A 12,444-nucleotide genomic window follows, 5' to 3' on the forward strand; every position below is an offset into this window, starting at 1 on the left:
ATATATAAAATTGATTTCAGAGAGGAAGAGAGATAAACATCAATGATGAGAGAGAACCACTGATTGGCTGCCTCCTGCACGCCTCCTACTTGGGATCGAGCTCACAACCCAGGCATGTGCCCTTGACCAGGAATTGAACCCAGGACCCTTCAGTCCGTAGGCTGACGCTCTATCCACTGAGCCAAACCGGCTAGGGCAATCCTCCTTCAAGTTTCTGAGAGTTGCTCAGGAACTACCTCAGCCCTTAGTGCAGCAGGTGCCTATCCAGAGCCTTCTGTTTTTATTGTTGGAAGCGTCAGGCCCTCCATTTCTCAAGACCATCATCCCACTCAGTTCTGATCCCCCTTTCCCCACCACCTGTTCTGGCATACCTGTTGGAGACCGGGCATACCCGCCCCACGACGCTCTGCTCCCGAGCCCATGTAGCACCGGGCCTGCAGCTGGGGCAGGTGATGGGCCAGCTCCTCTGCAGAACACAGTTGAGGTCAAATGGCCAGGAAGGTGAGATCCAGAGGGCGCCAAGGGGTGGGACCTGTTGGAGGCTGCCCGGCTGGCATCACATGGTCCGGCTATATTCAATGCCGCCCTTGGTGGAGATGCTCGACCATGGCAGGAAGCTGCAGAGTAGGCTGTGGGCCTGGCGGTAAATCCTGTGTGGGATGGAGCAGGGGCTCAGGTTTGCTAGAGCAGAACCCAGGTGCTGGATGTAGTCCGTGGGACTCTGTTAAGGAAGACTCCAACTCGCCTTCCCTGCCTACACACCCCTGGAGTGGCACTGTCAGCAGAGGCCCAAACAGCAACCTGCAGGACTGAGTGCAGACAGCATGCCATTCTCAAGGGAGGCCGAAAGTCCACTTAGCCTCTGCAGAGTGCTGGAAAACCTCCATAGATGGAGGGGCCTCCACTATGCAAAATAATAAAGGCAGCATGTGCGTACAAAAGGCCCGTCCAGGTGAGGCCTCAGGCACATGGACACACAGACTAAGGTTAACAGACAGGGACTGGGTGCTGCGGGGAGGGGTAAAGCAAAAGAGCAAGTGTTCCTGGTCCTCCCCCTACCCTCAGTCCTCAGAGGGGCAGGGCCTCATTCCTGTGACATGGGGGGGGGGGGGTCAACAAAAGGGTACCCTTAGCACAGAGACCCATCTTCACATGAGCATGGAGACCTGTGGGCTTTGTACCACCTCTCTCCCGTTTATTTCCCTATGAAATGGATAAATCCTAGACTCATTTATTTACTAGTAATTACACACAGGTACACGTACACACAGTATTTTCTGGGCCATACCCTATGACTATTAAGAAGTCTTCTAGCTTCCCTCTTACCTGTTTAGGGCCAGAGATAGTTAAAAGGGAGGGAGCAGGGGAGGGACACACCACTGGGTCACATACCCTACATTCTGGTAAGAAAGGTTTGAACTAAGTGTTCAAAATAGCAAACAACTCTTTCACCTCCCTTATCTGCTTTCTCCCCTGCCAGCATGCAGGCCCCACCAGGGCAGGGGCTTTGTCTATTTTGTTCACTATTGTAGCCCACACATACCAGGAACAGGAGACTCTCAACCAATACTTATTGGGTAAATAGATGGATGAATGAATGGGTGGATCTTGAACCAGGAGATTTAAAAATCCACCTCTTATACTGGGCTCAAGTCCAGGGAACAATGAATGCCAGAGCATGTCTGCTTTCCCAATATCTGCAACTAGATCATCAATTCCTAATACATGCAAATCAGATCTACCCACATCATCATCTCATCAGGAAAAAATGCATCCTGTGAGCTTGCTTTGTGAATGTCATCTGAAAGCAACCACAGCTCCAGCTGATGCTAGGAAGCCACTGTCTCTCACCCCTGAGAAGAAAAGGATATAAGATGGTCCAGGGAGGGTGGCCACCATTGATGTAGAGGACATAAGTGAAGCCATCTTTGAGGACCCCACGGATGGAATAGTAATAGGGGAGATAGTGGTGCTGCTTGAAGTCTCTGTTTTCGTAGAAGTTTATTGCTGTGTTGTTGGTGGTGAGGACATGCAGGTAGATGGCTTTGAAGTGGTCCTGGGCAGTGGTGGATATGTGATCCTTTAAACTCTCAAGTAAAAGAGAACCTGTAGGCAAAGAAGCAACAGTCACGCATGGCAGGGCAGGTGAGGAGGAAGCATAAGGCAGACAAGGAAGTGACCTTCTCAGAGATCTCTACAGATCTCTCTGCCATTCTATCAAAGACTTCCCATAACCACCCACTGTCAAAGTCCCTAAAATCCCACAGCCAGACAGGGCCTGTTAGCTGCAGACCACTGGCTGTCCAGGAACATGGATCGGGCTGCATAATTCCTTCCCAGGGGCTGGATCCACAGTGGAGATTCACTAGCCTTTCAGAAAACAGAAAGTGTAAACTTAAGCCCAGGAAAATGTGGAATGGGCAGACCTGGGTTACAATGAAGACTGCTGTGGCTGAGTGGGATGGGAAGTTGGAGACGTCAGATAAAGAATCTGATCCATGGGAGCTAGGACTGTTTCATCAATTATGTTTGCTATTCTTAATCAAGCATACCTTGTGACCAGATATAAGTCGTGTGTGTGTGTGTCAGCAGGTGTGGTTAAAAGGTGCCCATTCTGTAATGAGGACCTTTGGGAGTTGTTAGTAATCTGATCTTGTAAGCTTTGGAACGAGGCCATACAGAAAGACCTGGTAATGTGTGGAAAGAGCATGGGCTGAATTGAAGGTCAACGGGGCTGTGGGTGGTGGTGGTGGAGTGTATATACCAAAAATCATTATTTCAACCGCCCCTTACCTATGCCGTGCTTTCTGAATTCCTTCACTACTCCAAGACTTAGAATGTATGCAACTTGTGTGTCAACAGAGAAGTTGGAGGCTAGAATATCTCCATCCTAAAGAAAAAGTCAGAAATAAAGTCAGGTTCACAGTTGAGGCACTTGGTCCCACTGCAGAACATATCTCATGTGCTGACTCTCCCAGCCACAACACCTGGGGGGGCCACTGGAGCAGGAAGGGATAGAACAGAGAATAATGGAGAGTCAACCCCATCCCATGGAAACAAGAGGGTGTGGGCCTTTCTGCTAAAATAAGAACACTCACAAAAAATCGCTTCTCTTTGGAAGGGTGGTAGACCATACAAGGAAGGACACTGATGCCAGACAAGTGAAGCTATGATGGTAAAAAAGGAAATGACTATGCTGTGTGGGCACTATATGGTGCTCACACGTGTCAACTGACACACCAAGAGATCTAACAGCCAGACAAACACAACGTTTTAAAAGTTTAATTAGCCCTGTGGTCTGTGTCACTCAGCTGGTTGGGCGTTGTCCAGAGCAAGGTTGCCGGTTTGACTCCCAGTCACACACCTGGGTTGCAAAATCGATCCCAATTAGGGGATGCGCAGGAGGCAGCCTCTCACATCGATGTTTCCTTCTCTCTCCCTTCCCCTTACTTTCTAAGTATCAATTTTTAAAAATCTTAAAAAAAAAAAAGTTTAATTAAAGGATCCTTTGTTGCTCCCAGGTGGTCTTAGAGTACAGAGGGTGGGGAGTCTGAGTAGCCTCTCTGCTGTCCACACCAAGCAGAGTGTCACATCATGGCCCACCAACCCTTGTGGGTCTCTTGGTTCAGAGATAAAATTCTGGACTGAGAGAGCTGTGAATTTGACCACCATGAAGTAGATGTTCTTCTACTTTGTAAAGAAGAAGGCTTGGTGGATTCTCCCCCATGGAAAGAAAGCTTGGTGACTTGGCCTCTCTCATCCCTATCCACTGTTCACCGAGTGGCTCCCGTGTGCTGGACATGGGTTGGCCTGTCCCTGGCCCTGACCCCGGCCCCAGCACTCCACATTACAGTTAAGCTGGACAGAGGCAAACTCAATCTCAGGGAGGGATCCGTATTGCTCTTGTTACTTGAAGCCCATGGAGGGTCAGGAAGGTAAAGCAGGTACTTCATTCCCCAGCTGATGTCTTCTGACAGCCCCTGCTCTCTCCTCAGTGTTGAATTCATTCTGCCTCTCAGCAGGGCCAGAGAAAGTGCCAGAGTGCAAAGGCTCTCCTGATACCCAGGAAGTAGAAGGAAAGAATCCCAATCTCTGCCCTCATGGGAAAACCCACACATTCAAAGGAGTACAGAGATCTAGTCACCATGTGTGTGGGGCTGGACGGTTGCTGGGGGCACACAGGAAGAGCTTCATAGAGTGGATTTTGGGGAACAAGTCAGGGGAGGGACGGTGGGACAGTTTGTTCTGTGAAAGAGCAATAAGATACTGATCCTTGCTGAAAACGCCAATGTTTCTTTTTTTGCTGTATTTTAGCACAGAAAAATGGAAGGAAAAAAATGAGAAGCTAGGATAGAAAAGTTACTCTTAAAAGAAACCAACTTTGCCAGAATCTAATTACAGGCAAATTAGGGTAGACCTGAGTGGGTTGGGTCTTTAAAAGGGAGAGAGATCTACCTAGCTAGCTCAGTGGTTGGGCGCCAACCTCAGAACCAGGAGATCACAGTTCGATTCCCAGTCAAGGAACATGCCCGTTGTCGGCTCTATCCCCAGGAGGAGGCAGCCAATCGAAGATTCTCTCTCATCACTGATGTTTCTATCTCTTTCTCCCTCTCCCTTCCTCTCTGAAATCAATAAAAATATATTTTGAAAAATAAATAAAACAAAAGGGAGAGATATCCTTCTTGCACTTTTAAATAAATAGCCTCAAGCCAAACAGATAGAAGCAGTTGCCAGTTGTTGGTGGGGTTTTTCCCCTCCTTGGAGTAAATACCTATGTATAAATGCTACTCAGTCACTCTATAAGATGACCCAAATCATTAGGCAGAATGTTTTTTTTTAATTAATTTATTTTGAAGATCTAATTGTCTGTGTTTTTTTTTACGTGCCCTTGACTAGAATCGAACCTGGGAACCTTTGATTCACAGGCCGATGTTCTATCCACTGAGCAAAACTGGCTAGGGCTAGGCAGAATCTTGACCCAAGTCAACCACATGAAAAAATGTGTTTGTGACCATAACATGGCATTTTACATTTAGAGCAGGACTTGCTAACTCAGGGTCCAAAGACTCTCCAGGGTTCTTAAATAGATCTTGGAGGGGTCTATGAAGTTGAACAGGAAAAAAAATATTTGTTTTTACTAACCTGTAACTGGAACTTAGCATTTCCTTTAACAAATCACAGCAGTATTAGCAGTTTCTGTGACACTGTCACCAATACAAATGACAGACCCTTACAACTCTGCAGATTCTCAGTGAATCATTTACACCCCCTCCCAATTTCAAAATGACAGTCATTAGAAAGAAGCCTGCAGTTAGGACGTGTTACTTAATGTACATATGACTGTATTACGTACACACAGAAAGAAACCACCTGGATATGAGTCTCATACATGGTCTGAGCTCCTAAGGGAAAGGGCCACAGAGCAGACAGTGTGATTCTGTCCCAAGGGCCTGGCAGCCCCATCACTGCCACACATGCTTACCTCCTTGTGTATCTTGGTCCTACTTTTTATTTCAGCTACTATCATTCCTACAATGGTACCCCTGTAGGTTGCAGCAAGGGAAAAGAACTTCTTGTTGGAGGTGATGTCACGATACCATGAGTCTGGGTACCTGAGGAGAACAAACTTAGGTGAAACTGCCAAAGGCCAAGTCCAACTAACCTCATGCTTCAGACAGTGGACCCACAGGGGACTCAAGGCAACTCTGTCCACTGCTCCAGGATTGATAAGGAGCCTGCCCAACACTTAGTCTCCACCAAAGTGTATCATTCTCAGTGAATTATCATCTTAAAGCAGCAATCTATCCAGACAGGATGGGAAATTTCTGATGGAAAAATTATTTTACAAGATAGAGAGATAAGAGGGGGGGGGGGAACCTCCCATGACATTGTCTCCATGAGAGCAGTACCTGGAGGGGCAGCTGGAAGAGTTCAAACTCAAGACCCAAGGGGAGCAGAAAAGAGAACGTTTCATGCAAAGCCCTATGACAGTGAAGAAAGACAGATGACTCAGCCCCAGTAAGGAGTTTTGGTGAGGGGACAGGACATTCTGGGTTTATTGGTCTGTGGGTTTGGGACATAACAAGTATAGTCCAGATGCCTTTCCTGAGACCAAGAGCTGGAAGAGGGTGGAGACACAGTGGAGAGGTGCTCCGCTCAGGTCTGCTCTGCAGAGGCCACTGACCACCCACCAGAAGGCTCTATGAGGCCTGGCATCACCCAAGTTCCTTTCCTGATGGCAGTGGGTGAAACCAGAGGTTAAGACTCATAGAAACGTGATGTTTAGCAGGACCTTGTTTATTTTTAATTTTTAAAAGTTTGTACTTATTTTTCTCACAACAAAAGCTCTATGTGCATATTACAGAAAAATAGAGGAAATACAGACAAGCAAAATAAAACAAACTTGTAGCTACTAATAATCTACCCATTCCAAAACACCAAAAACACTTTGCTAGATAGTATATATCTTCATAGGCTTTTATCTTATGCATGTTTTCAAATAAAAGTGGAATTGTGGTACATACAATTTTCTAGTCTACTTTTTTCACTTAATATCTCATTAAAAAACTCTCCTTGTCAAGTATATCTTGATGACAGATTTCACTTTTCCTGGCTGAATAATATTTCATTTTCGTATGCAGATACCCTAATATATGTTGGCCATTCTTTACTGTTAAGATACTTAAGTTGCTTCTCAATTTTCTGACTTATAAATAGCAGTACATCGAACATCTTTGTAAGTAAAGTTGGTGGTACTTAGCAAAGCCCTTTTGGAGAACTCTTTGCATAAAGTAGAGTGAAATGGAAAGGATCTGATGGCCGTCAGGGAGCAGGGCCTGGGCTCCTCTGATAGGCAAGGTGACTCTGGGCCACCATGGCACCTCCAGGACATCCTCACCTCTGCACAAGCCTTCCAGCTGCATCAGATCCATGGGCATTACCCCACCCCTCCAATCTGCAACTGCAGGGCAGAGGGCACCACTTAACTTACTCGATGGGGAACCAGTCGCCACACAGATGCTTCACAGTGTCTATGTCATCGTGGCAGAGGAGGCGCAGGCTGACCTCGCTGAGGGCGCTGGATGGCACCACCTCTGTCATTCACACCTGCAGGGAGAGAGGTGGGGTCAGGAGAGCAGCCAACCTCCCCTAAACACCCTACCAGCCCACAGATCCCATCATGGCACATTCACTTCCTCTTCCTCCTCCTAACCTGTGACGCAGGAAAGATGGGAAGACTAATGCCCCGCCATGATGGTAGTCCCCTTTAGTAACTGCATGAAGCTCACAATAATCCCCTGCACCAGGTGTCACAGTCACCCCCACATTGCAGACAAGTAAACTAAGGCTTGGGAAGGGCTGGCAGGATGGGGACCTAGGCCCTCACTGTTTACTTGGAAACTCCTGAACCCCCAGAGAGCAGCCTGCCTTTGGTCAGTTTTCTCTCTCCTCTCTGCCCCTCTTAAGTGCCCTTTGAGCACCATTCCTCCCTGGCCAGTGTCCTGTCTCCCTCACGTCACATTTCTCCATTGCACATAGCACACAGCCCGAGCAGTCTAACTTCTCCCGACCTGGGCCAGTGGCCATCAACACCATCAGAGCAGCCTGGGCAGGGGCCAATGACCTGCTGGATTTCCAGAAAAATTGGCACTTGCTAGGTGGGTCATTTCTCCTCCCTTATCCAGCAAACGAAACTCATGAGTGAAAAGAGAGAGAAAGAGGGAGACTTGCCGAAATCGGTTTGGCTCAGTGGATAGAGCGTCGGCCTGCAGACTGAAAGGTCCCAGGTTCGATTCCGGTCAAGGGCATGTACCTGGGTTGCGGGCACATCCCCAGTAGATGTGCAGGAGGCAGCTGATCGATGTTTCTCTCTCATCAGTGTTTCTCTCTCATCGGTGTTTCTCTCTCATCGGTGTTTCTAACTCTCTATCTCTCTCCCTTCCTCTCTTTAAAAAAAATCAATAAAATATATTTTAAAAAAAAATAAAAGAGGGAGACTTGCAAGACACTAGAGGTTCAAATCAGGGTCAGGAGTTGCTGACAATTATTTTAAATCAGGAAACTACATTCAGCCCAGGTTGCTGATGGAGCAGCTGCCCTTGATCCAATTAAGATAAGGCAAGGAAGCAGGAAGGAAAGCCAAATATTAGATTCTGACAAAGGGAACACAGGAGCCTTTCTTCTTTATGTTGAAAGCTGGTAGTAAAAGGCAAAGGACCATGCATTTACTACATCTTTTAGGATAACTGTGTAGTTCATCCTTGATGGATGAGGAAAAATTCTTTCTATAGAAGAATGAAAGCCAATAAAAGTAGAAATAATGATAGAATTGGAATGTCATCACTTTGAAAGTGCTGATGAAAATAAATGACTCAAGCAAGAATCATCAAAGGCTTTTAACCACACAGTGGAGGGTGTTGGGGAGCAGGTGTGAGGCATGGAGGCAAAGTACCTGCACCCCCAGGACTTACCAATCACCAAGGAAAAGCCTTTCAACCTCAAGATCCTGCAGTCACAATTCCCCCAGTAATGGAGCCCAGCCTCTCTGACCAGTGCCATGCATACAAAATCCACAAAGCCTTTAGGTTTCTGCCTAAAATGCTGGGCCTAAAGCCAGTTGTGCCTCCAGACCTAACTTCACGAGTACAGATAATAGCCGGCACACAGGCATGTATATTCAACAGCATCATGACAGCCAACAAACACAGAATGCTGATATTCTACAAGATGAGCAACCTGGTCTCTTCAAAAAGTCAATGATGCCCTAGACAGTTTGGCTCAGTGGATAGAGCGTTGGCCTGCGGACTGAAGGGTCCCAGGTTCGGTTCTGGTCAAGGGCACATGCCTAGGTTTCGGGCTCCATTCCCAGTATGGGGTGTGCAGGGGGTAGCTGATCAATGACTCTCTCTCATCATTGATGTTTCTGTCTCTCTCCTTCTCCTTTCCTTTCTGAAATCAATAAAAATGTATTTTTTTTAAAGTCAATGCCATTAAAAAAACAAAAGTGGACTAAAAGAGACAAGAAGATCTATAACCAAATGTAATATATAACACCTCTACTAGAAAAAAAAATCAAAATATTTTGTGGAAATTTAATTATGTGCTAGAAAGCAAATAAAAACTGTCTTAGATGTGAAAGGGTGGAAGTGGTTATGTAGAAAGTCTTAGGAGATGCATGTGGAACACTCTGGAGCAGGGGTCCTCAAACTTTTTAAACAGTTGGCCAGTTCACTGTCCCTCAGACCGTTGGAGGGCCGGACTATAGTTTAAAAAAAAAACTATGAACAAATTCCTATGCACACAGTGGTGGCAAAAACACCCGGCGGGCCAGATAAATGTTTTCGGCGGGCCACATGTGGCCCGCGGGCCGTAGTTTGAGGACCCCTGCTCTGGAGTGAAGCATTACGAAGTCTAAAACTCACTTTAAATGGTTCAAAAAATGAACCCTGGCCGGTTGCTCAGTGGTTAGAGCGTTGGCCCGTGCACCAAAGGATCACGGTTGGATTCCCAGTCAAGGGCACATACCTGGGTTGCAGGTTTGATTCCGGGGCTAGTTGGGAGGCAACCAATCTATGTGTCTCTCTCCACGCTTCCCCCCCTTCCACTCTCTAAAACAGCGGTCGCCAACTGGTGGTCCTCAGACCACTGGTGGTCCATGAGGTCCGAAAGGTTGGCGATCGCTGCTCTAAAAGCAATGGAAAAAAATATCCTTGGGTAAGGATTAACACAAAAAGAGGGGAAAAAAGAATGGCTCCTTTGAGGGCCAGTCCTGGGCTGGCAGTCCCCCAAGGACCAGGTGCTACTGGGCAGTCAGGCTGACGACAGAAGCCCCTCAGTCTGGGTAGTGACAAGTTTGATGCTGTACCCCCTTCCCCTTCATGGTACTAGCCAGCTGGGGGGGGGGGGCACATCTGGAGTGGGGCTACCTTGTGACCTTGAAGCAGACATGGGGGGGGGGGTTAGGGAGGAAGGAGGAGGTACTGCAGGAGCTCTGTGGCTCTGGGGCCACCTTAGGTTCGGTCTTTCTAGAATACACTGGACTCCAAGGTGTGGGGACTGTGCCACCTTGACATGTCCCTCTGCACAGCATGACTCAAGAGTCGAAATGAGAAGGGACCTACTTTCTTCTCCTTTTTGTTTTTAGCCAGCACCTGGACACTGACCACGTGATGTCTGCAAAATGGGGGTGGGGGGTAGGATGGGCATCCTCCCGTGACCCTGTTGGCAGCACTGGGTACCCTCACCAGGCCCGCAGGCCAAGGGGCTCTGAAGGGTATGGAATGGAAACTCTTCAGGACAAGAACGGGAAGTGTTCCTGCCTGAGGCCTAGTGGATCCCTACAGGTGTTAGGTCCGGAAGAAGCTGAGGTACCTACCACCTACACCTTAGAAAGGAGCAGCATTCCCAGTAGGCACCCTGCGAGAGAAGACTAGTTCTTAGAAGGGGACAAAGCTGGTCTTTGGATGTACGACCTTGATGGAACCTCTGAGAGCTGAGCTGAGCTGAGCTGACCCAGACAAGTCTCTCTGGGCAGAGATGACAAAACAGGGCCATCACAAAAGTTAATGTGAGAGTCCTGTTGCGAAAGGGCAGGTCACAAAGGCTGGGCTGTGCTTATTTGAGTTCTTAGTTCCAAACACAAAACAAAAACAAAACACCAACCAAACAAGAAAAATACCCCCAGACTTGGCAAATCTGGTCTTTCCATGTCACCTGTTTTATTCTTTTCACTGGGATAGGCCTTCAGAAACCAAGATACTGTCTGGTACAATGTCTTTTAAACAGCTTGACTACCTGGTCCCTACACAGTAGGGCCATTCCAATACTTAGCACCCCCTTCCATGGCCAATGCTCCAGGTCCCCATCCTCGATGGCACCCGGGACATTCTGGTGAGTGTGACCTCAGGGACCTCATGCTGCCTAAGTGGCTACCTCTTAGGAAATGGACTAGTCGACCAAAAATGGCAAGTCTTGCATTTTTCATGAGTCAATACTGTCCAAAATATATCCTAGCGGTCACTGGCTTGGAGGTGACTCCCCTATCATCCTGGATAAAGGGCTGTTTTGCTCCACAGAACACGATTGTACAGGTTCAAAGGGTCCACCCACCAAAAGCAGGATGGAGCCCAGCACATCACATTCCCCAGTAGGAAACACAGCTTCCCTGGAGATTTCTGCACAACCCCCACCTCTCAGGCAACACTCCCTTTCCCTACAAAGGGAACAAATTCCACACATACACACAAATCCTCTAAAAACTAAACGTGGTGTTAATATTGTTAGGTATGAGAATAGCATTGTGGTTATGTAGAAAATGTCCATATTCCTTAAGAGATGCACACAGGATATGTAGGGTGAAATGACAGAATGTTCTGGAATTTAATTTAGTTGATGCAGAAGTGCAAAATGTTGATAACTGTTGATCTGGATAATGGGTATGTCAAGTGTATGTTTAAAAATATTCCTAATTAAATTAACCACCAGGGCCCTAACCGGTTTGGCTTGGTGGATAGAGCGTTGGCCTGCAGACTGAAGGGTCCCAGGTTCGATTCTGGTCAAGGGCATGTACCTTGGTTGCGGGCACATCCCCAGTGTAGGAAGCAGCTGATCAATGTTTCTCTCCCATCGATGTTTCTAACTCTCTATCCCTCTCCCTTCCTCTCTGTAAAAAATCAATAAAATATATTTTTTTAAAAAATAAATAAAAAATAAAATTAACCAAGAAGGAGAACCAAGATGGAGGCATAGGTAAACACCTGTACTTGCTGCCTCTCACAACCACATCAAAATTACAACTAAAAGACAGAACAACTATCATCCAGAACCATGGGAAAGCTGGCTGAGTGGAAGAACTACAACCAGAGAGGTAAAAAAGAAAGCACATTGAGACTGGTAGGAGGTGTGGAAGTGCGGAACAGACTGGCACCCTGGAGCACTGCTTTTTTAATCGGGTGGGAGATACAAGCTCTCGCTTGCTCTGAACTCCAGTTCCAGGCGAGACTCTGGGGGACCCAGACACATACGGGGAGAAACTGGACTGTGGCATCGGGGCAGGAACCTCTGAGGGTGGCTTTCTTTTAGACGGAGGTCCTTGGAGTGGTCATTGTTCCTTCGCTGGGACCTCTCTGGTGCAGGGCTGACTGGTAGCCATTGCTGTTTGCTCCGCCCTGGTGATTCCCTGAGACCCCACCCTACCCAATTTACAACCCCAAGCTGTGCACAGCGGCTTTTGCATAAGAATGGCCTGTCCTTTCTCAGCCTAAAACCTGTCAAACAGGCAGCAGCTGGGTCAGGGAGCCCCAAAGCTATCAAAAGAAGGCCCAAGGCTGGCAGCAGCTGCCTGCCTTGCTTCACAACTGGGCCTTGTCTGGGCACTTCCAAACCCATCTGGGCACTTCCAAACCCGATACAAAGAGGAGGAATCTGCAGATCTCTCTGTAGCTC

The 12,444-nt window shown here is 47.5% G+C and overlaps 1 protein-coding gene across 3 annotated transcripts in view; it reads right to left on the reverse strand.

The window, feature by feature from the left end:
- Positions 1-12,444, reverse strand: part of NAA60 (N(alpha)-acetyltransferase 60, NatF catalytic subunit) — a 24,652-nt gene that overhangs the window by 1,394 nt on the left and 10,814 nt on the right. The window contains exons 3-7 of one of the 3 annotated variants that reach the window (XM_014545159.1): positions 6,992-7,107; positions 5,483-5,612; positions 2,794-2,890; positions 1,852-2,106; positions 372-650 (exon numbers count right to left, since the gene is read on the reverse strand). In XM_014545159.1, coding sequence (XP_014400645.1) covers positions 372-650; positions 1,852-2,106; positions 2,794-2,890; positions 5,483-5,612; positions 6,992-7,101 — 871 coding nt within the window. In that variant the 5' untranslated portion in view covers positions 7,102-7,107. Of the gene's footprint in view, positions 1-371; positions 714-1,851; positions 2,107-2,793; positions 2,891-4,144; positions 4,304-5,482; positions 5,613-6,991; positions 7,108-12,444 lie in introns of those variants that run through there. The other 2 variants (XM_014545161.1, XM_014545160.1) reach the window with 2 other exon arrangements.

The sequence above is a fragment of the Myotis brandtii genome, unplaced genomic scaffold (assembly GCF_000412655.1).
Source record: "Myotis brandtii unplaced genomic scaffold, ASM41265v1 scaffold397, whole genome shotgun sequence".
Classification (NCBI taxonomy): Eukaryota; Metazoa; Chordata; class Mammalia; order Chiroptera; family Vespertilionidae; genus Myotis; species Myotis brandtii.